The sequence below is a fragment of the Tamandua tetradactyla genome, chromosome 19, assembly GCF_023851605.1.
Source record: "Tamandua tetradactyla isolate mTamTet1 chromosome 19, mTamTet1.pri, whole genome shotgun sequence".
Lineage (NCBI taxonomy): Eukaryota > Metazoa > Chordata > Mammalia > Pilosa > Myrmecophagidae > Tamandua > Tamandua tetradactyla.
Window position 1 is genome coordinate 15,719,103 of NC_135345.1, and position 24,577 is coordinate 15,743,679.

Here is a 24,577-nt window from a genome sequence, read left to right on the forward strand (position 1 = left end):
CAACAGTTACCATGTATGGAGGTCTTACCACATGCCTGGCATTGAGTTAAGCCCTTTCTATGCATTATCTCATTTAAGTATCACCATTGCCCTACTCTCTCCATTTTACAGATGAGAAAACTCAGGTTTAGAGGGATACAGTGACCTTGTCCAGGGGAAGCCAGATTTTTATCTGAGGCCATTTGTCTCTAGACTAGAACCTGGACTACTGGTCACCATGCTTAAGCCATACCATTTATTATAGTCTACCGTGAGTAAGTATTTAAACCATTTGACCAGGAAATCATGCATCTTTTTCCTTGGCCTATTTACTAATAATCATCAGCCCACCTTCAGCATGGCTTTGTAGGTCAGGAAGCATGCACATTAAGTTTGGGGATACCTAACTTTAAAAGGGAGTGGCAGTAAAGAGAGCTAGTAGGGTGTTGGCACGAAGAACAACTATAACAGCAGAAGGAAAGATGGAATAAGGCATTTCCTTCTGTGAGAAGAAGGAAGAGTGGAGTGGCTACTGTGCTTCACAAACTTTACTCCACATGTAGCCTTCTGTGCTTGACTTGATAGGACAAAGCAAGTGCATGGGCAAAAACATGAGAATCAGGATGCTGGGGGTGGTTTTAAAACATATCAGTCAACAAATATGCTTCACCTGGAACAACCAGGGTGGGTGGAGTTTCAGGGTTTCTGTGCAGAGATGGAAAGTTCTCATCCACCATACAATTCAGGTTTAGAGCAGAAAGGTCAGTAGCCCCCATATCAGCCCATCTGTCCACTCACTAGAGAAATTGCCTTCATGTCTAATTTAAAAGACAGGTTGACCTTACTTGTGTCTCTAAAAAGTAGTATAGGAAAATGCAATTTGAACTCCAAATTTTTATTACATAAGCTAGGGTAGCTTACTACTGAAAAAACTTACGGAGATTCTTCTTAAAAAGCAGAAAATTATCTGTAATGTGAACGTGTAATTGCTCACTTTATTTTTTGTATAAATGCAGATTTTCACATGCTGATTGCTTTAAAGTGAGATACAGTATATTAAAAAAGTTCAGTAGCAGGTGGGCTACAGTGGCTCAGCAGGTAAGAGTGCTTACCTGCCATGCCCGAGGACCCGGGTTTGATTCCCGGTGCCTGCCCATGTTTAAAAAAAAAAAAAAGTTCAGTAGCTACTTAGCGAAATTGGAAAATTTTATGTTTACTTGCTCTGCAAACATTTCAAAGTAATTTAAATGTAAATCTGTTATGGCAAACATATAAGCATAACATCTTTTTCATAAATTTAAAGTTCTTGCAAAAAGTACATATGGGCTTCCAATGAATTTACAAACCAATTTTCAATACCATTTGACAATTTACATTTTCTGGAGGGGTACTGATTAAAAATGTCTAGGTAGCAGATATTCTTCTTTCATTCCTGAGGAAATGTTGGGCTCTAAGGACCTGCTATTCTAAGTATCTTCCAGGCACCACCTTGTTAGAAATACAGAATCTCTAGACCCTCCTCAGACATATGGAATCAGCATTCCAATTATTACAAGATACCAGATGTGACCATGTGCACACTATAGACCAGAAGCACCATTACTAGAATTGGTGGGAACGTATTTTTTTGAAGTAGTGCACCAGTGGCCATGCAGGCAGCAGGGTGAGACTGCCCATCCAGAGTAAACAAGTGCCCTCACCTCTAGCATGTTGTAGATGATATAGAGCTTGATGACTGACTGCCCCCTTATCAGGTGATACATCATGGAATAATCAACATAGTGCATCATAAAATAGCAGATGACTAAAATGATGCCCTTCAAAATGTCACACACCTGGGCAGGCTGAAGCAAACGTCTGTCCCTGAAATATATAAGAAGTAATTCAAATGTGAGTTTCACTTTTTTTATTTTCAAAATAATAGTCTGTGCTGGACATATATTAGCATTTAGCGATAATGAGAATCATACTGATCTTTAAAAAACTTCAAACTAATAAGGAAAGTCAATACTAAATGGCTATTCTACAGTATGAAATTTTATGCCCAAGTACAGAATATAAAGTTGTTATACAGGAATTACTATTAAAAATGTGCAGGGCGGGCCACAGTGGCTCAGCAGGCAGAATCGTTGCCAGCCATGCCGGAGACGTGGGTTCAATTCCCGGTGCCTGCCCATGCAAAAAAATATATATGTGCAGTCTTTCTTAACAAGCGAATATGAAGAACAGATGTCTCAGCATTGTTGATGATCAGGTGGTAGTAATTTAAAGCAACAGATTTCCACATTATGACATAAGCTTTTGACCTAATTACAAAGCTACAGAGTCTGCCCGATGAGTCCTTTCTACACAATAGCAGCATTCTGGGCATACTGCCCTGCTGTTTATACTATTTATTTGACAACATAACTGATTTAGCCATATCAGTTTCTAAAGAATGCATATTTTTATGGCAGCACAGTATTTCACTGTGTGGATGCACCATAATTTAAGATATCATTGACAGATTTCTACTCTTCTACAATTAGGAACTGTGATGCAATGTACATGCCACTTCTCACATATCAAAGTATATCTTTCAATAAATTCTTGAAATGGGAATTTCAAGGTTATGTTCACTTGAAATTTGGATAGAAATATGTCACCTGACCTTGGTAGAAGTTGTACAATTCACACTTCCCCCTCTAGCAATGTATGAGAAAGTTCATGCATATTAATACAGTGTTGGATCAACTTTCAGATCTTTGCCAATCTCACTGGCAAAAAATGTATCTAGGTAGTTTCAATGTTAATTTCTCTAATTGGTAGACTCAACTTTTTCTTATATACTTAAGAGTCCTTTATATTTCTTGAGAATTCTCTCCTCTCATCTTTCCCTTACTGATTTGTAGAACAGCTTTTATATTTAATAGAAGTTAGCCCTCTAACAAGAGCTGAAAATTTTTCATAGTTAATCTGAGAAGAATCATTCCTTAGTTCTGAAGTTAGAATAGGAAGATTGTAAAAATAATTTTAATAAGACATAGCAAAAACTACGTTGGCAAAGAAGCAATCTATGATCTCCTTCACCGGATATGAGATTCCTGTGACAAGAATAGGAAAGATGCTTTCTATACTTCTATTAAAGGCTAATACCTCAACACAAAAAATGCTTGCTGCCCCATTTCGGCAGCTTTTATATGTTATGCAACGAATTAAAAGCCCTAAATATTTTTCAGGAGCTGCAGAATCTCTTCATTTCCACCAAAAATGACAATATTCCTAGCAACTGAAGGGGGTGAGTCCATTTTCCAGTTGGTATTACTTGATTTCCTGTTCTCTGTAGCTCTTTCCTAACCCTTGCCACATTCAAATAAGGAGCTCTTTTCCTCCAAAAGTCTTTTTTGCATGGGCAGGCATCACTCCAAAGATCTTTGTAGAGTTCAACGAAGTCTTCCAAACTGTTACCTGAAACGTTATTTTACCATTTAACAATCATGCAATACCACTTCTGTGCGTCACTGACATAATCTCATTCTTGATTTTTAGAATGGATACTCTATAGTTAGGTATGGATTTGGCTGATCAATTTACAGACAGAATATGGGCTACAGCAAACATCCCGAAAAGACAAAAGTTCTGTGAAGACCGTCTGTACCCAGGAACAGCTAGAAGTAGATGAAAGATACTGAGTGGGGAGGCAGCTCAGAATTAGTGTAAGTCAGGCTAATATCTTGAGATGGGGACTATAAATGAGTGAAATTATTAGCAGTTGAAGTTAGGGTTTGGGGCAAAATTAAGTCAATTAAAGTTTTTCAGTCTCTATTATAGTCTCTATCATCCTGACTTCCTCTTTCCTAATGCCATTGTTTTCTCTCCTGGGCACACTCTGGCCCTCTGCTTCCATCTTTAGCTCCCATTATGTGAACACCCAGCCCAGAGTACAGATCTCTGTCAAAGGCTACTCGATTAACAAGGTAATCCCCCACCCTCGTGCCATAAGACATAAAATGGAAGAAACATTCCATTTATCAATATAATAAATCACTTGAATGAAGTGAAAAACTCACTAATATAATTTACAAATTTGGCTGTTAGCGATCTCAAGACAATATTAAATAAGATATTCAACTGAATTAAACAATTTTTCAAAATAGGACATTCAAGAGAATGTTTATAAATTTTCTGGTTAAACTGTCTTTACAAAACAAAACTCTCTAAATTTCTAAATTTTATCTTTTATTCATATAAATGCTTCTAATGGATTTAAACCTTTTCCTATTAGAACATCTCTGTTTTCAAAGAGCACACAGATTTATAGTAACAGAACTTAGCATTACTAGTAAAAGATCATCAAAGGTAGGCTTTTCCTCCCCTTCTTCAGAAGAAAATACGCTAAAATTAAAGTAAAAACTGACAGGTACAAGAAGATAAGGTAATAAAAATGAGCAAAAGAAATGGAACAATCCCTGGATAAGGATAATTAATTTCAAATTGATGTTGAAATATGTCAGGGTATCAGTACGAGTTATTTTGTTAGAAAACAGACTGGATCTTTCTTTCTCTCTCTTTTTCAGTGATTTGCGATATATTTGAAAGGGTGAAGAAATACAGCACTAGTGAAATTAAAGATACAAAATATATAATAGGGTTCACATTTTCTAAAGGAAAGTCACTTTATAATTTTAAAGTAAACTGGAGTAAAGCTGTGAGATCAAGGTGTTTTCCTTAGTCAGAAAACCGAATTTTTAAAATCTTAAGCTTGACTGACATGTAGTAGAAAAGTAATTACTTAAAACTTAAACTGAATGATTAAAATCTTTCCTAAGGCTTTAAAATAATTTCAAACTATGCTAGAAAAAAATAACTGGCTTTAGAAAGCTACCTTCCGTATCTGAGGCAGTGCAAAATAAAAATCGCTTAAATGGAAAGAACTAAGCTTAAAGATTGCTGTCGCCTTGGGATACAGTACTTGCTATCAAGTCTAGACCAGCATATGTAATTAAAGATCACGTTATTGAGTGATTTTTCTGTTAGGTAAAATCATGGTCAAATCCTGCATAAATAAATGTGGACAAAGCTTTAAAATCAGCTAAAGTTTACTAAAAAAAGGATAGGGAGTCACATTTTCTTTAGTATGTTCCCATCAGAAATGGTTACATCAACCTATGCAATTTATTTTTGCATTATAATTAATATTTTTTTGTACTGATCTCAATTTGGCCAAGAAAATAGAAGGAAAAATCAGGGTTTACTCACCACAAGGAGTCCCTGTGACACCACATTCCATTTCTATAAAGGAAGTGAAAGTGCTCCTCCCTTCGGTCTGATTTACGAGAGAGAAAGAAAGAGAGAAGGTTGTAATGTTGCTACACTATTTAGTGTCATGGTGAGGAAATGAGGGACAATAAAATCTGGTTTTATGAAAGCTTTCTAATATAACACATATATTGCAATCTACAAATAAGCCACACAGATAAGCCCTGGTAAGAGGAAAGCAATAGACACACTTGTTCCCCCAGAGAAAGTTACCAAGAGCTTTTCTTACATGTGCCAGAGGGGTGAATTTGGTCACTTAGGCCAAAAGTAAGGATTCTCTTTAAAAGGAGAAAAGATGCCTTTATATCTTTATATATATATATTTGAAATTAATTTGGAGTAGAATTATCTTGAATACGGTAAGATAAGTAGAGGAAATCTAATAGGTTAAGAAACTCTCAATCATTTGAAATTCATAACTCTTCTGGGAGATAAAAGCTTTCCTGTAGGGTATGTTACTAAAAGAAAAAACTCACTTTTTCTTATTTATTTATTTGTCTGTTTAAAAAAAGAGTCCATAAATTACCAAATAAGAGCTCTGTTTAAAGCTGGGATGTGGGAGATCAGAAAATTTGCTTTTTATATTTTATCTGTTCTAACAGTAAAAGAAAAATACTCTAGCAAATACTACTTAAACCTGCTCAACTCACTTATCACTGCCTAAACACTTTAGTAAATTTTCAAAAATAATGATCAGTTCTTAGCAGCAGACTACCATTTTTCTCCATAATTTTCCTCAACTTGTATCTCAAATGTGACTGAGGACTTCAACAAGAATCTGGAGGTATTTCTTAATCTTTTTTAGACTGTGACAAAACATTTGTGACCAAAGATTTTCCAAAATTGTTTATCCAGTAGAAACATTTTTCAACTAAGTATTTCAACTAAGTAAACACTCAAGATTATTGAGGATAGATACAAGGAATTTTTATGGAAGCAGTGCATCCTTTGTAGACATACACACAACTACAGAGTCAAGATAATTACACTGCCAACATCTCAAAATGAATAGGGTCAAAGGCGAAATGCTCTGCTGGTTGAGCAATACTATGACAGCTGTCTTTACTTAAGGGACTGTGGAATCACCCTGGTGCTTTAGCCCTAGTGAAAGGTAGACTTTGTGTATTTAGTTGTCAGTACAGGCATAAATAAAAGAAAACAACACCAACAAAACATAAACAAACACCATAGCAAGTTGGCAGAAGACCCAGAAATACGTTCAAAGGCTAAATTCCAAAGCATCAGGAGGCTGTCAGTTTTAAAAACAGACTCTCATAAAATACTGTACCAGATATAGCTATTAGAGAAGGGGAGGTGAGAACACTATCTCAAGTATGAAAAAGTGGCAACAATATTACTCTATTATTGATATGATGTTAACACATAGAACTAGAGCCAGCAAATAGTGACTGCTTGCAGGTTAGCATTATAATTAATTTGACACTTGAATCTTTCTTTTTCCTTTTTGCAGGGTATTATTTCAGGGAACTAGAATATTGGGATGATAGCAATTTCTTTTGAGGAAAGAAAACTAAAGTACAGAAGAGTAGAAAAGGGGAAGGAGAATACAATCAACCTCTGCTTCTTATCCCTCTGACAATAAGATAAGAAAAAAAAAGTCAGACTGAAGGAAAGAGCACTTTTTGCTTGCTGAAAAAGATGGCACATGATACAGCTATAGGCAAGACAAAGCAAATAACCTTTAAGGGAAGTAGAGACTATTGGAAGAAAAGTTATAAGAAGGTAGAATTTGGCTATTTTTGAATAACAATTTTGTGAAAATAAAATGTATTTTTATACTTCTGAGACATCTGAAAGGTCTTATTTAGACTTAATATTAATAGCTTTATTAATATAATTTTCACACTATAAAATATTTCAAATTTGGTATTTAAAAAAATACTCAGAGATGTTTTTTTAAATTGCTCAAAGAAAACATAAACTTAAACCCACATTATTGTAAGCACAGATCACTCAATTTTGATAACGTATGTGCTATACTTAAGGTACTAAAATACTAAGCCAGTATTCTCATAGTCTGTGTAATCTGTCTTACACTTGCAGTATATTTAAAACTGCTGAAGTTCTATAACTTTATATTTCATATTTTATATATATCATGTAAGTATGTACTAGTAATGCCATAAAACATAATTTTTTCATTGATCCAAGCTATCGAAATAGAATTGCTTTCTCCGGCAAGCTTAATGGTGTCAAATATAGTGTGACAGGCTGCCCTCTAGTGTCCTTTTAGCTATAAAACTTTGAAAATGAAAAATATTTTGCTTTAAAATGTTATTCAATTTAACTTAGATTGCAAATTTTAAGAAGTCATATAAAATGGAAATTACCTGTATTTTAGGTGCTAAAAAGAAACCTTAACAGCTTAAAAGAGGTTGGTTCCTGAGACCATCAACCACGATGGTCTCACGAAAAGCAAAAGGGAACAGAGGATTTAAGATTCCCTAGCTCCCTGAAATACTTCCTTTAGTTTTCACAACACATAGGAGACTTGTCTAATGCTAGGGTGCCCTACTTCTTCAAATGACAGGGGGCACAGAGCAAGGAACCGGAGTGTGGCACGTGTTCTAGGCAAAGTGGGTCTTCAAATAAAAGGCTAAAAAAAAAGAAGAAAAAAAAGAGACCCGTGGGATATTGGCAAATCACCAGTGTCATTTACTCGGTGCACACTTCTGTGTGCTAACCACACCCAAGGAAGGAAATTCCAGACCAGAAAGAAGAAAGTTTTCAGGTTAAATATCCTTTCAATGTTTTACCTCATTATACCAACAGCCTTATAGCCATATACACCAGGCTATGTCTTTGAAGGCCATTTACTTAAAGATGGCTAGTACATCAACTAAAACTAAAAAGTAATGTAGCTCACAATGTAGATGTGAAAATTCTTACATAATATTAACTACCAAATGTCTACCTTCTTTCTACAGTCACATACAAAGATGCATATTTAGCAATGTTTTATTCTATTTTAATTTGGTTTCCTGAAAAGGTAACTAAAATGCAACAATTTTATTGAGCACTCAATAGCCAAAAACAGCAAACTATGCTTAGGACTTGTTACTATTAAAATATCATGCTACAAAAATGTCTTAAAAAGTTGGCTAACAAAAATAAAGCCTTTAAAAAAATTTTCTCAAAGGTTTAGAGGACAGACTTGAAATATTTTGCAATGTCCTTTTCTCTGGGCTTTTGGTAAAGCTGATGGTTATATTTCTAAAAAGATCCTTCCATGTGATTAACATGCAATTAATAAAAGTTATAATTCTTATTCTGAAAAGCAAGTAAGGTTATGAAATGTAAAGTATAGCATATAACAATGAAGTGATCTGAATTCTTCTAATTGTTTTACTATGTGCAACCCTGTAAAGAATTTTTTACTGTCTTCAAAGTATGATAATTATGCTCAATAAATTTGCCCAATTCTGCTTTCTTATCAAAACTGATTATTTTTTAAAGGGTGTATATATGTTAATTATTGCCTACAAAATATTAAGTATATCCTTATTTACTACTTTAAAAGAGAATTTTCTTTTGTTTCCTAGTGCCTGTCCATGCAAAAAAAAAAAAGCAAAAAAAAAAGAAAATCTTCCATGACTTCAGTCTTTAAAAGAGATTAAAGTACACTGAATGTAGCTCAATTATTTTAAAGCTCAGTTTCCATGGTTAGAAATTGATAACAATTTTATTAATTATACATTTTTTACGTGCCACGGACATGTCATCTAATTTTTGGTTAAATGAGGTTTCACAAATTATTGTCCACTTCAACATCTTAAAATTTTTCCTGAATGAAATATATTTAGGAAAGAGATGCATGTTGGAAATGTAACTTGGGCAACTACACTAAGAACTCAATAATAATGGCACAAAGAGTGACTACATAGAATGGAAACTTGTTGAAATAGCCATCCAAAGGAAAAAAACCTTTAAAATCCAACTTCATCTTGCCTTCAGACCAACAAAGCATTAAGGTGCATGTAAATTTAAAAATTTCACCTTACTGTTGCTAGTTTTGGTGGAGAAGAAAAGGAAGGGAACCAACATTTGTCCTGGCCTACTATAATCCAGGAACTATCCTGGGTATTCTTTCCACATTTCCTATCTTTGTGGTAAATTAAGATGCTGTGCTCTCAATATGCCCTTTCCACTTAGAGGGAAATGGGCTTAGAGATGTCAGGTTGTTGCCCACAACTCACCTGCTGCTCAGTGTTGACAGGGCGGGGATTTCAGCTGTCTGTTTGGCCCCTCCCCCTTCCCCAGCAGTTTTCCAGGGAGTTTCCATTCCCATACATCAGAGGGGGTCGGGGGTCTTACCTGAAATCAGTAACTAAGGCTCCATGGGCCACTAAGACAGTGATTCTCACATGGAAGAGGGGGAGGAAACCCTGTGTTAAGAGCTCCTTAAGAAATTCTGATACCTTCTGCCTCAGCAGCCTCAAACCCAGCCCTCATCATACACATGTGTCTAGCTGGCCCCACAGGGAGAGTTAGGAAAGTGGCAATTTGACTCTCAGTCCCAGGCTTTTTCAGGTATTATTATTATTATTACTTTTGGCATGGGTAGGCACTGGGAATCGAACCCAGGTCTCCGTCATGAGCCACTGTCACACCGCCCAATCCCAGGTCCTTTTTACTCTACCATGCAGTCTCCTGCAATATTAGCATTATTTTACTAGCTAAAGCAAAGTTTTGGTTCAAAAGCCATTCTGGAGAAAAAAATGTGCATTGAAGAAATATAAATATTAGGAGAAATATTATATAACATTATTAAAAGATAAACATCATTAGTGTATGCATTAAAGAATAAAGTGTGGATGAAACTGTATGAATCCTCCCTAGTGCTGAAAACTTTATCCAAGTGATTTAGTTTAATAACCACAAGTTGTAAAAATAATGAAATAGTCTGAACATTTAAAATAATTAATGATTTTAAACTTACCTTAAGCCATAGCAAGGCAAAGTGAAGAGCCTGAACAGTGCCAGGAATACTCTTAAAGGAAGCAGGGTGAACACATAAAGAAATGCATCCAGGCACAGAAAGATTCCAAAAACCATGAGCTGGATTTTAAACGGAAAGAAGGAGGGTGGGGAGTAAAATCAGTTATTTTTTATATAACTGTAGGCAAACAGTTCAAATACCCAAGGAATTTCTAAACTTTGTGGGAAATTCACTTCTCATAATGTAGGTATGAGAATAATAACAAACTAATAGTTCTACTTGTGTATATGAACTTTATTTTAACAAAAGTCCTTTTTTAAAGTGCAAGTTTATACTTCTTTCAGAGTCTTTGGTTTATCATCTAGAGAAGTTCAGTTACTCAAGAGACAAGTTGCTCTCGACTATGGCCTATGAAACCTCTGATGTGGCTTTCTGGGTACTTCCTTAAACTTTAAAAGTACCGGCAGAAAACCTTTCAGGTACAATTTTTTAAATCTACTGCTACTCTTCATAATTCTGCTATTTCCAATCTATCCTTCACTGATGGAAAAATGGCAAATATATTAAGTCAAAATATTGTTTGCAATGGTTAAAAATACATATGTAAATTGATTATCAATTGTAATACAGTTCCATGTGTACTTAAACTTAGAAGGCAATGTAATACAAGAGGACCAGCTGCTAGTGTTTATCTCGCTCTTCCCCATCCTTGTGTACTTGCAATGTCCTCTTCTCTGGTTTTTTTTTTTTTGGTAGCATTATACATGTTTAACCATTAAATTTAGGATTATATAAAAGCAGCACTTTCTGTAGGCCTTATATGCAAACTCAGTACAGTATATGCCCTCACATATAACACTTGTTACATTAGTCAATAAATTATCCTACATAAATATATTAAAATAGTTAAAAGCAACACCTGTAATTGAAAGGACAAATTATATTAATTTTTAGCAGGAATATATCAAGATTATATATATATATATGCACCACATTTCTTAATCACTTTATATAGAACCCAACAGCTCCCTTCATCCCCACCCTTTTTTTAAAAAACTATTTAGACCCATATGAACAATGAACATATTATTACTAAACTACTTAGGCCAAGTCACTGTCGGCAGATGACAATTTTTAAAATCTTCCTCCCATGACAGTCAGTTAAAGGTGGTCATTCTGTCTCTATTGTCAGTATAGCATCACAGATTTGCATCTGCTTTCTTGTTTTACAAAGAAATGGGTTAAAGACTGAGCAAGGTCCAGGTAGAGTTAATGGCGCTTATTACTCTAGGGTTTCAGAGAAGCTTTTCCCTGTTTGTTCATGGACTGTTGGTTGAGCTCCTAAGGCAGAGGCTGCCAGAAAACTGACCTTCCCAGAAGGTATTTTGGTAAGTATGCCTAAGAAGACAGGGTGCTGAGAAAAAGAGTATGGGACTGATTTTCTCCTGAGCTTACATGGGGATAAATGCATTATTCAATCATCTAATATTGATTAAGCTGCTAATATAGGCCAAGCACTGTGCTCAACCCAGCCAGCACAAAGTCACAGAGGACACCTGGACATGGTTCCTGCCCTCGGTAAGCTTATTCATTCTTTAGCTCTAAAACACACAGCATGTAAATAAGGAAGGTCAGTGCAGGGCTGTGTCTTTAAGGAACAAGGGAGGCCCAAGAGAGAGAATGATCAAGTCTTTTGATCTTTGGAAGATTCAGAAAAAGCTACACAGAAAAGGATACCCTAAAAAGACATTTGAGAAGATGAGGGCTATTTGCCACATAGAGAGATGGTGTCAGGGCAGAGGAGATGAGGGCGTGGGGTGAGGGAGGAAGCATGAGCAAGAGCACCAAGGTGTAATTTATAGACTAATACTTTCTCCTTGTTTGAATGGGAGGCATCCATACTAGTATGCGCATTAGCATTATGGCAAAAATCAGTAACAAAAGTCTAATGGACCACCCCCTTCACATTTTAAAACAGTCACATAAACTCAGTGGGAAGTGATAATTTCACACTGTATGCTGAGCCTCTAACTGGATCACCTGCAACTGTCAAGACAATAGATCTCAACATTAAGAGGAAGGAGGGCGGGCCATGGTGGCTCAGCAGGCAGAGTTCTTGCCTGCCATGCTATGAGACCCGGGTTTGATTCCTAGTGTCTGCCCATGCAAAAAAAAAAAAAAAAAAGAGGAAGGAAAGCAAAGGGTCACAATTCAAAGAAATTTTAACTAGGTGAAAATAAATCATTCATGCATGTGAGAACATACATATAAAAGAAAAACAACAGAAATGCCTTTCACGGGTTGGAAATGTGGAAACATGATTCACCTGGCTACCCACTGTTCCATATTACACTTTCTCAATAAACACAAAGGTATTGTTTTAAATTCTCTACAAATGAAAATGAGAAAATTTTATACAAAAGTAAACAAATGCAATCCTGAAAGCCTTCATCTTTGAAGAAGGTAAAGAAATGAGTGTCTTACTGAGTGAGCCCAGAGCTGTGCAAGGTGCTAGATGCCAGCTGAGCATATCACACTGAATTTACATGGCGGTCCTGGAATTTGAAAGAGCTGAGTGGTAGTTAGATTCAGCTGTCAACTTGGCCAGGTAAAAGCACCTAGTTCTGTTGCTGTGGACATGAGCCAATGGTACATGAACCTCATCTGTTGCTGATTATATCTGCAGTTGGCTAGGAGGCATGTTGTCTGCTGCAATGAATGATGTTTGACTTAATTGGCTGGTGCTTAAATGAGAGAGTGCAACGTAGCACAGCCCAAGCAGCTCAGCACACCTCATCACAGCAGTCGCAGCTCAGCCCAGGCCTTTGAAGATGCAGAGAGAAATCATCCCAGGGAAAGTTGTTGGAACCCAGAGACCTGGAGAGAAGACCAGCAGAGACCATCTTGTGCCTTCCCACATAAGCGAGAACCTCAGATGAAAGTTAGCTGTCTTTCCTCTGAAGACCTAATGAAATAAATCACCTTGTAATAAAAGCCAATCCATCTCTGGTGTGTTGCATTCTGGCAGCTAGCAAACTGGAACAAGCTGTATGAAGACTCTTACATTATAAGTGCAGTGGTAAGTGCTTATTAAGTAGTAAGTTATGGGCCCTCTTTGAGGCAGTTTATTAATACCTTGGCCTGACACAAGAGAAAACCACAGATCTGAAGGCTGAATGCTTGTCGAAGGCTGTGGGTCAGATGAAAGGAACTGGCATTCAAGCCTGGGTCAGACACTGTCTCTCTGAAGCAGTTGCAGCAGAGCAAGATGATCTCCCTTGTTATTTTTACTAGGCATAGATGTTAAGGCAATTTTCTTTTACTAACTTGTCTTTTGCCAACTTGCCTAACATTTAAAAAATGCAAAGATGGCAGCATCCAGTTAACCAAACTTTAAAAAAGCATAAAAATTCCACATAGTCAGATTTACTGCTAGCTCTGAAAGTGATATTTAGATTGAAAGCTTTCAGTATATATGATTAATGAGAATAATATGTACTTGTACATGTTCAGTTAATTTGTATAACATCTTGATAAAACAGGCAATTACTTTTTCCTTTTTTATTTGGACCAAAAAATGATAAAGTAGTCAAGTATTCTTAAGTAATGGCTAAAAAAGTTTCCCCTTAAATATACAAGGTACAACTATAACATAATGAAATCGGTGCCATGTGCCACTCTGTTTCCTTTCTGAAAAAAAGCAAAAAACCGCCTGTCCTCCTTTTAATGCCATTTGAAATTTTTAAATAAATATAACACTGCAGCTAAAAATAAAGAGCACAATGATTTTGGAATATGCCTCTTGGACTTACACAAACCATTTTCTGTAAATTCTCCATCCCTTCCACCACTAACACCAAATAATACACGCAAGTTGAGGATCACTGGCTTGGAGTGTTAGTTAGAAAGGAGGGGCAAACAGGTTTAGAAAACAAAGTTTTCCTCTTCTTTCCCTAGTCCCACCATTTTGAACCTCTGGGTCTACTCCCGTAAGAACAGAGAGCATATTTTGCAAAATTCTACACTGGGGGACAAGATGCCCTTAGGAATGACATTTTCCCAAAGAATTCATAAATCTAGTGAGCAGGACAAACACAAACCATGCAGTAAATGCCAGTGGAGTGACTGACTGGAAACAGTGGTGACTAGATCAGATCAGTGTAGTGTGCGGGGGAGTTGAGGAGAGGTGACCCTGGGGAATGTGTGCTTGGGGTGGGAGGAGCAAGAGGCAGCAAAGGTCTCCCACAGAGGAGACGAGATGGGCACCAGATTTTGCCAGGAATGGTAAAGAGGAAAGAATTCCAAATAAACAGAAGAGCATGCACAAGTGAAACCAAGTAGGTTGTGGGGCCAGAATATAATTATACTAAGAAGGATATTAAGGAGCTTCAATCAACTGCTAAGGAGCTCAAAATTTTATCCTGTGTTCCAGATGTTCTTAAGAAACCCATATGCAGTGATTCATAATTAGAAGAATGTCAAGAGAAATGGGTTATCAATTAGAAAGTTTACAAATGATTGGCTTTGAAAGCAATTACTGCAGCTTCAAGGTCATTCCTATATAAAATAATTTTTATTCATCTAACTTCTAAAACTCATGCATCCAGGAAGTCTATATTCTAGGAGACGACCAATGACTCCAGTACTGCTCTAAGCAATTGAACTCCATTCACTTATCTGACCTTTACAACAACCCACAGGAAGGAACTTTTACTGGGTATTTTGCCTACAACACAAAAGACTAAACACTCCTGCTCAGTGAGAGGAATGGTTCACGAGGGTGGATGTGCATTAGGCACATCTGATAGCCACATGAAGGAACAGAGGTCTGAACAGGTCAAGGAGAACTATGCCAGGCTACGTTCCTATACCTTCTAGGCTCAAACATAGTTTGTAGGGAGTGACAGCACATTATAAGAGGCTGATAGTAAGTGGAAAGGGTGGTTAAGGAAAGGACAGTTTGAGTGAGAGTTCACAGTGGCCTGATAAAACAATAGAAAGAGAGAAAAGGAGAGAAAGTTAAGATTATTTCCAAAGACAATGAGACAGAAAGCAGCAACAAGTGATTGATTAAAAAACATAGAGTCCTGCAGTCCCAAGTTCATAAAATGTCTTTAAAATACATCCTTAAATGGGCAGAGCACAGAAGTTTCTGGTTGGCCTGTCACAGAAAATATCTCAAGGGTCCTCTGTGCCCAACTGGTGGCAGGGACCTGCACTACATGAAGGAGGCCCTGGTGACCTGGCCTGCCCCCTATCACCTCCAGGCCCTACTGCTGGAAACTGCTGCTGCTGCCAAACTGGCTCTGTCCTTAGAGAAAGTTAAGGAAGACCAGGCAGCTGCAGCAGGAATGTGGAAGCTGCTGCCGCCAGCACCACAAGTGGCGTGACAAGCCTCAGAGAGAATGGGAGGAACAACACCTGAGGTGGCCTAGACATGGGTCTGCTGGATGGTCCCTGGCCTCCCTGCATCTCAGCAGTGTAGGACAAATGAGCAAGGGTGTGTCACAGACAAGACCTACATCATGAGACGAAGTTAGAAGGATGATTCTCCAAACAAGTGATTAAATTAGAAACTGTGTAGGTGGCCAGAGAAATCAATGCCACAAATATGGGTCTGAGTAAGAACTCTTTATTAATTTCACAAAGAAATCTCAGGACTACTTTGTTGAAATAAGGGTGAAACAATTACTGCTACTATATTTTCTTAAAATATACCCCACAGTGAAAATTAGCAAAAAGGCTTCATATGATGTTTTGATTTAGTTTGTCAATTTGAAAAGAAGTTTTTTATTATTTTTCCTGAATGTTCTCCATGTGCCGCCCTCCCCCAGTGTAGAACTGAGTTTCTTAACCGTATATGTAAAACCTGCCTTTCCATGAATCTTTCCATTTTTCCACCTATTTCCTTTGTTCCTCTGGCAAATTCATTCACAGTCATCGATTATTAGACCTCTGGAGATAACAGAGTACAACTTTCTAATTTTAGATGAAGGAAATAAAGCTCATAGGAGGTTAAATGACTTGATCAAGACACTCGGCCATTACTGGCAGATCTGAGATGAGAAAGCTAAGGCTGTCGATGCTTGTTCCCAAATATAACCACCATGTCTTAGTAACCGTTCTCCCTTTCAACAGTAATGTAGTCTATGCATTATAATAACAATATTCTGTACTGACAAATTTAAGGGTTATAAAAAGTTGCTAGATTCTTAAAATAACTAGGTAGCTGGTAACATTCGTTCTATTTAACAATAAGCAGTTAACTGCCATTTTCTAAAACATACTAAATGCCTGTAAAAAGCGTGGAAAAGGGCGGGCCATGGTGGCTCAGCAGGCAGAGTTCTTGCCTGCCATGCAGGAGACCCAAGTTCGATTACCAGTGCCTGCCCATGCAATAAGAAAAAAACAAAACAAACAAACAAAAACCCCAAATAATAATAATAATAATAAAGAGGACTTGGATCCATAATGGCTTCGTTAATCTGCTGGTACAACTGAGACCTCCCACCTCTAGACTTTCTCGCTGAAATACAGCCTTCTACTTTTTTAAGCCCCTATTAGGTTTTCCGTTAGATACACTCAAAAGCATTGCTAAGAAAAACAACTTTAAAAGTTGGTTCCAAAGTTCTCTGTAACACGGATCAACCTATTCATTCCTTGTACATTCCCAGAAATTTCCCACCTATAGATCTATTTAGCATACCCACCCCCTACCCCATGCACATACACTCATACCTTACAATGCATGTATAAAATATACCTCTTTTTCTCATTACCTGACATCACCTTCACATATCTTGCCCTGATCCTCTTCCTCATGCTTGTATTCTAAGCAAAGCTTCCCTTCTCTAAATTCTTGGTAGCAATGTATTCATACTTTTTAATGGCACTTATGCCTTTGTATCTTCTATTATAATTAAGTTACATATTTGATATCTCCTAGACTAAGAGTTGGGTTTTATATTTATTTCTGTATTTCTACACTGCATAAGTGTCTGAAACTTATAGTTAAGCATCCAAAACACAGACCAAGAAAATTTATAATGAAGTGAATGAGTGTTCTGTATTTCTATAGATCACCATTTTAATACATCAGGGAATTTTAGAAAATACTATGATAAGCATATCTTACTACTTACTGCAGTTTGAGGTTCACACAGATCACAAAATAAGTCCTTGGACAGGAAATGATTTTGTATAAGGGTCAAGGTAAATGGTTCCTGTGGGGTCAAAATGCAGTACATGCTTGATACACGCTTCCATCAAAACATGAACTGAATGTGAAAACTTCATGGAAGTCAATATAGGACTGCCACAATGGGACAGGTGGTAGAAACACACATATCTCATGACCTTGTGGAGGGCATTTAATGCTAACACATCTAAAGTGCTTAGGACAATACCTGGCAGCTAACTGTTTGATAAATGTTATTTGTTTTATTATTAATACAGAAATGGATGACAGAATTGGGATGGAATTGGCCAAGTCAAAGTGGGGTATGAAGAAATGAGTAACTGCTCACCAGGAACTTCCTCTCTAGGAGACTGGGAACCCCTGTTCTGATTTCACCAAGCATCTAATTCGTACCGTATGCCTGTTAAGCTGGACTATAGGAGGCTTGGCAAAAATGTCAGGGTGGTAAGGAGTATTATCATTTATGGAAGAAATGAGTAACTGCTCACCAGGAACTTCCTCTCTAGGAGACTGGGAACCCCTGTTCTGATTTCACCAAGCATCTAATTCGTACCGTATGCCTGTTAAGCTGGACTATAGGAGGCTTGGCAAAAATGTCAGGGTGGTAAGGAGTATTATCATTTATGGTCATCAGCTAAGTCCTTCATCAAAGAGATAAAAGCTACTCCAAGACAGCCTGGCTAAAAGGAAAGGGAAGAAAGCACAGCCTTCCACAGAAGTTCTTTCTGCATGTGATCAGCAATCCATGAGGACTGAGAGTTACAAAATTATGCACCTTGCTGGGTTAAAAAGAAGTTCAATGGTAAAGATAGCAGTGAGATTAAATCAGTCACATAAGATAAAACCAGGGCCTGGGGCGGGCCGCGGTGGCTCAGCGGGCAAAAGTGCTTGCCTGCTATGCCGGAGGACCTCGGTTCGATTCCCGGCCCCAGCCCATGTAACAAAAACGGAGAAACAAAATACAATAAAACAAGAAAATGTTTAAAAGATGTTTCCCTTTCTTCCTCCCTTCCTTCCTTCTATCCTTCCTTCCTTCTCTCTGTCTTTCCTTTAAAAAAAAAAAAAAAAAAAAAAAACCAGGGCCTGGAGAACCTTGAAACCAGGACTCTCCCAATCACCTGCTATGCAGACCCTAAAGATGATAGTTTCCCCTACTGTAAAAAAGATATCCACTGGACTGCAAGCTGAGGACAAAAAAAACAATCAGCTATGCTGATTTAACTTAAAAATCTCTCTTGTTGTATCAAAGCAGCACATTCCCCTAACTTGCTGAAGTGAAAGATTGCCAAAAAAAAACCACAACAAGAAAAAATATATATATACACACACACACACATAAACATATAGGGCTTACCTTGTAATTAACATATGCATATTTTATAGATGGGAAAACTGAGACACAGGAGGGTTAAGTGAATTGCTCAAAACCTTACAGTTAATGTTGTGGGGCCAAAACTCAAAACCAGGCAGTCTGTCTTTAGTGCTCATGTGCTTTTAACACTTCACTATGCTGCCTCTAAACTTAGAATGCAGAGAAAGTGTAGTCCAACCTCCTGGTTAAATGGCAGAAAAAGTAATCCCCCAAAGATTAAGTGTGCCATATAAGAAGTTAGTTACTATTGGGACAAAAACCCAAGGGATGGGGGGTGAGCACAAGTAGAGGGGTTTGTAGTAGAAGAGAATAAATGCCTTCCAAAAGTTAACAAAACACACAAAAATTTTATATTCACACATTAGAATGAGAATTTCAATCGCAAAAAAAGTACCAATAACTGGAAATGCTATTTTAAATATGCAAATAATTCAATTCTATTAAATATCAATATATGGTGTTTACCCACTGACAATATTAGACAAAAATCTAGAATTTTTTTTAACATTACTAAACAGGTTCAGTAAGAGACACTGAGTTGACCTTTCCCTTGACTTTAAGGTACAAACATTAATTATGTGTTTTATAGTATTTGCAATACATGTAGAAGCTATATGCTCTTTAATTGTCAAGGTGAAAATACCACAGTATTTACAAAAAATGAGAAAAAAAAATGACTAAGGTATCAAAAAGGAAGTTAATCAAAAAACAATTCAGATTAGCCTGAAAGTCTAGATAGCCACTCAACTCTTATAATAAAAGCCTTCAATGAAGCCAGACTGGTATAAAATAAAGGACTTAAAGATATTAGAGCAAATTCATGCAGTTATGAGAATCCATTTAAGCCTGGATTTAAATTGAAACCTAACTCTGCTTTGCTCAATGTGTTCCTGAGTTTTAGACAGAAGTTAAGGTGAAAAACTGTTCTAGCCTGGAAAAAAAGTCTTTCTTTTCTGTACATATTCAGCTATAAAGTTTCTGAAGTATTGTTCTGGGACTAACTCAAATTTTCCTAAATAGGCTCAAAGCCAAAAGCCTCTCTCATGGGAAACAACAGGATTAGAAAATTGTTACAACTGTGTATAAGCAATGTGTATCAGCTTTGTGACATCATACATTTTACATACATAGAAATGAAACAATACTTATGTTCAGTACAGGCAATGCATGCTGAAACTTTTACTATTCTTTTCTTTGAAAAAAAAAGTACTCATCACAACTTGACCTATCAATGGTCCTGTAATGGGTCCAGTTTGAAATACACTGGATTATGCACAAATCTCATCAAGACCTATGGGCATTTTCTCCAGAAGATAATTTATACTCACAGTAACAAACATGAAATGCTTACTAATCTCTGTGAGAATCTACTCAGAAATCATGCTTCTCACTGCAATGCTGCTGTTACAGACAAGAGGACATGTAGCGTGGACATGCCTCTAAGGAGCTAATAAAGTATGAGTAGATGCAGCCCCTACTCATTATTTCTGCTACAGGAGGGGCCAGCAGGTATCTTTCTGCTTTGAAGCAGTCCCCTGGTTGTGTCCATAAAATCTGACTGTAGGTTTCAGGTAAATCCCTGTGTATCCTTCCCAGAAAAAAATGCGAACCAGGAACCACTCAGACATGTGGAAAAGAATTCCCACATAGAGGTCTGCAACCAGATGGGTGAAAACTCTATGTGGGTGGCACAGTCCTGTGCAAAAACACAGGCCCCCCGTGGGCTGTCCGTGAAGCTGATCTCTGCTGTGTCCTCACTTCTACCTAATTGCTTTAATATTGAAAGGAAAACAGTGAGCTCTGTCTGAAAAGCAAGTTAAAAGTGCTTTTAGAAAAACCTTGATCAAAGGCAATACAGTTGTTCTCTCTTAAATATTTGCTTGCTCACAAGTTCTCTAAATCACTCCAATACTGAACTGACTAAAATGTCAACATGAGACAGTCCACCAAGAACCTAGCTATATGAAAACCAGGGGTGAAAGTCTCCCTGGCTATGTGAGACATGACTCCCAGGGATGAGTCTGGCCCTGGCATCGTGGGATTTGACCAAAGTGGGGGTAAAGAAATTTAACAAAATAAGGTAACAGTGGCTAAGAGAGTTCAAGCAGAGTTGAGAGGAGGCTACTATTATGCAAGCTTCAGCTATATATCACTAATTACTATGGTTTGCCAAATCCCAACCAAAAAAATCATTCCGGTTAGCCCTAAAGAACACCTAATCCTCTATCTAAGATTCTACAAAAGTTTCAAACACTAAGATTACTTTCCAGAAACATACAGCCTTCAGATGGTTCTAGACCATATAACTCCTGAAATCCAGAGGGGCCAGCCTCTCCAACAATATTAAATAGTTTCATCTCTCTATCCTATAATGTTGACGCCCTTTTCACTATGAAAAAGTTAGAATGGGCAGAGCCCAAATACCCCTAAGACTGGGAGAAGGATCAAAGAAGGAGGAATTATAATAAAGAAGATAAGATTGAACAAATGAGTATGACTAAGGAATCATTATATTGACATTTCTTTTTAGTTTCCAGTGTCATGGGGCAGCTAGAAGGAAAAACCGAAACTACAGAACTGTAACCCATATCAAATTCTGAAATATGTTCTATAACTACTTGTTATAGTGTACTTTGACATTTATTGCTTTTTTGTATATATGTTACATTTCACGATAAAAATATGTTTTAAAAAAGAACCTATATAAAGCAAAATTTCTGATGAGAAATCCATTTAAGCCTGGATTCTCAATCAATATTTGGGTCTCTCCCTTCTACCAAACTGATGGATTGTTAGGAAAAAAAAAAAAAGGTCAATCAAATCAGATGGGCCCATACTTGTGAATGCCTACCACACCTCTTATTATAACATACATTGATGAAGCAAACCAACAAAACTCTGCGTTACGCACTCAAATAAAAGTATGACACTAAGGAAACAATCAAAATATGTAGTCTTTTGTAACTATAAAAGTATGAAGACACGATGTTTCAATACAACTAAAAGTTGAATTATTTCCTTATTCTCTCCTGCTAGCAAGAAATTTTGTAACTGCTCAGACTCACCAAATCTATTCTAGCACTACAGAGGAAAAAGCAGTTCTCCTGTCATATCCAGTTGGTCTTGATAGGCTAGGGCACAATCAAGGGATTAAGATATGTAAAGATTTAGTGCTCCTGTTACTATGTTTACCCTATAATGTGATGCTCTTTCCAATAAAGGTTAAATAGAACTGCCCTTTTCTTTGAAGGAACTGTCATTTTTGTCTTTAAATATATGGGCTTTCTGAGAAACTAAAACCTTTAAAAAGGGTTGATATTAAATAATTTATCATACTGAATGGAAAAAAACATATGCTTCTAGTAAAACAAAACTGAAGAGAACTAAAAGAATGCAAAACTGGAGATTAAGTCCTTGGAAAAAGTTATTTGGATGGAGCATGAAGGGAAATAGGATGTTTAATAAATTACAAAGTTAAGATTTTGATAAAAATCTATTAATATATGCTGGATCTTTTCACACACAAAACATGTAACTTCTTAAAGCATTTTCCAGTATGGGAATTCCTACTCCCCAATGCAATAATTATTTCCAATATTTAAAAATTCAACTCAAGCTTTCACAATTTTTTCCATAATTAACATTCTGACGTAACTTTCAAAATCATGTATAGTAATGAAAGAAAACAGTACCTTTTCCAATTCTCTTGGTATTCGCATACAAGTATATACTCTTTCTCTTCTTTCTGTGTACTTGGCCTCATTATGTTCAAGGAAGTACCCTCTTGTTAGTTCAGCACTGAGGAATCTCAACAATGAAAGCTCTACAGAAAGAGAAAAATGACACAAAACAAAAATAACTATTTATCAAGGCACTTACATGCTAGCTGGGGCCACAGGTAATACATATATAAAACAAAAGGAGAGCAAAACCATCTATAATTCTGTGCCTAGAATTGAACAACTACACACAAAAAATCAGCAAACTCTTGAAAAATTGTTGCTCTGTGTGACATGAACTAAATATGTCACAGGGACACAGAGGGAATGATTATCATGAGCAGGAACAGGAGAGAAACTTTTTGGCAGAGCCTAATTCAGGGTCCTATAGGTGATACATGAGGTGAAGGGAGGGAGAAAGAATAAATATCAAGAATATATAAAATAGGTATGTTACATTAAGTCAAACTGGAACCAAATCACAAAACAGGCATTATTTTAGTCCAAGAACTATCCTAGGTAAACTATGTGGCTATTCATGTAACTTTTTCTTTCTCCTCAGTTCAGCCTCAGAAATGCTCCAAAAATGTCTATATAACGCCATTTCCCAGGAAGGGCTTACCAACATGATGATAATTGTTTTAGTTTGCTAAAGCTGCCAGAATGCCACACCACAGATAGATCAGCTTTTAATAACGGGATTTATTTAGTTACAAATTTGTAGTTCTTCAGAGAAAAGGCAACCAGCAGCTTTCATCTAAGTTTCCCTGTCACAAGGGAAGGCACACTGTGATGACTGCTGGCCTTTTCTCTTTGCATATGAGTTCCAACAGCTTTCCCCTGGGCAATTACTTTCTGCATCTCCAAATATGTGGGATGAGGTGCCAGTGCTGAGATGAGGTATGCTGAGCTGTTGTCTGATTTCTCTGTTTTAAACCTCCAGCTAATTATATTAAATAACACCCATTGTGCAAGGTACTCTCCTTAGCCGACCACAAATGTAATTAGCCACAGATTAATTTCACATGATGATGATTTAAGTCGTCAGCAACAGCACAACAGGGAATCATCACCTGGCTAAGCTGACACCTGCACCCAACTATCCCAATAATCAAACTACACAGAGTACACCTCAATCAGATCTGAAAAACCTCCTTTCCTTGGATTTTTCCATTTGTCCACTTGTTTCCTCTGCACCTCCTAAGCAAATTTATCCAGTCACAGACTATTAGATTTCATGGGAAAGCTCAATCTCCTCATCTAAAGATGAGAACGTAAGGCCAAAGGGGATTAAATCTTTTCACTTGGCTACAACTGGCAGACCTGCCATGAAAACTACAAGTTGTTGATTCCTGACCCCACTTATTTTCAATGTGCCACACTGTCCTGACAGGCCATCACCTCAATGACCTCTCTAGAATTTTCACTCCACACACTCCCCTACTCTCACTCAACAGTAGGCCTAACTCTCTTCCAAAACCCAGGATACTAGAAGGTTTCAAACTGTCCTCTTTGTTTCCTCCAAATAATAGCAGAAGGTAAGTTGAATTCATTCTCTGTATTTCAAAGAACTTGCATTTTAGATAAGCGTAGAATCTAAAGCGTGCAAGTAAGGGGAAAATCATTTTTAGTCAAAAATAACCTTGAAAATCCCTTAGGAAGATATATTAGAAACCGACTAACTCTCAATGGGTCCACAACAGCTTAATACCTCCAGCATTGGAACAGACTACTATTTCTTTAAGTATCAGATCAAGTAAGTAGTTTGCTTTTGCAAAAACAAAGACATTTCTTTGAATACCCGAATCATCATCTATTGGAGAGTTGGTGATGCCATGACAGGTTTCTAAGGAATTGAGACAGAGGGAAAAGCAGACTTTCACCTAATCTAGCCTAGGCAGGGGCAGCCAGAATCATCAAATGTGCTACGGACACCAGGGTATCTCTTTTTAGTACAGGTATGGTTGAAATCATGAGTTAAATGTGCACAAGATGTGAATTCCGTATCAAGAGATAGATTAAAGGTATTCGTAAACCAAATCCATGTAAGA

At 37.0% G+C, this 24,577-nt stretch overlaps 1 protein-coding gene across 2 annotated transcripts in view; it reads right to left on the minus strand.

The window, feature by feature from the left end:
- TAPT1 (transmembrane anterior posterior transformation 1) overlaps window positions 1–24,577 on the minus strand; it is a 60,393-nt gene that overhangs the window by 27,600 nt on the left and 8,216 nt on the right. Inside the window, exons 2-4 of one of the 2 annotated variants that reach the window (XM_077136459.1) lie at window positions 22,500–22,630; window positions 10,238–10,356; window positions 1,680–1,842 (exon numbers count right to left, since the gene is read on the minus strand). In XM_077136459.1, the coding sequence (XP_076992574.1) occupies window positions 1,680–1,842; window positions 10,238–10,356; window positions 22,500–22,630 (413 nt within the window). Of the gene's footprint in view, window positions 1–1,679; window positions 1,843–10,237; window positions 10,357–13,114; window positions 13,178–22,499; window positions 22,631–24,577 lie in introns of those variants that run through there. The other variant, XM_077136460.1, reaches the window with a different exon arrangement.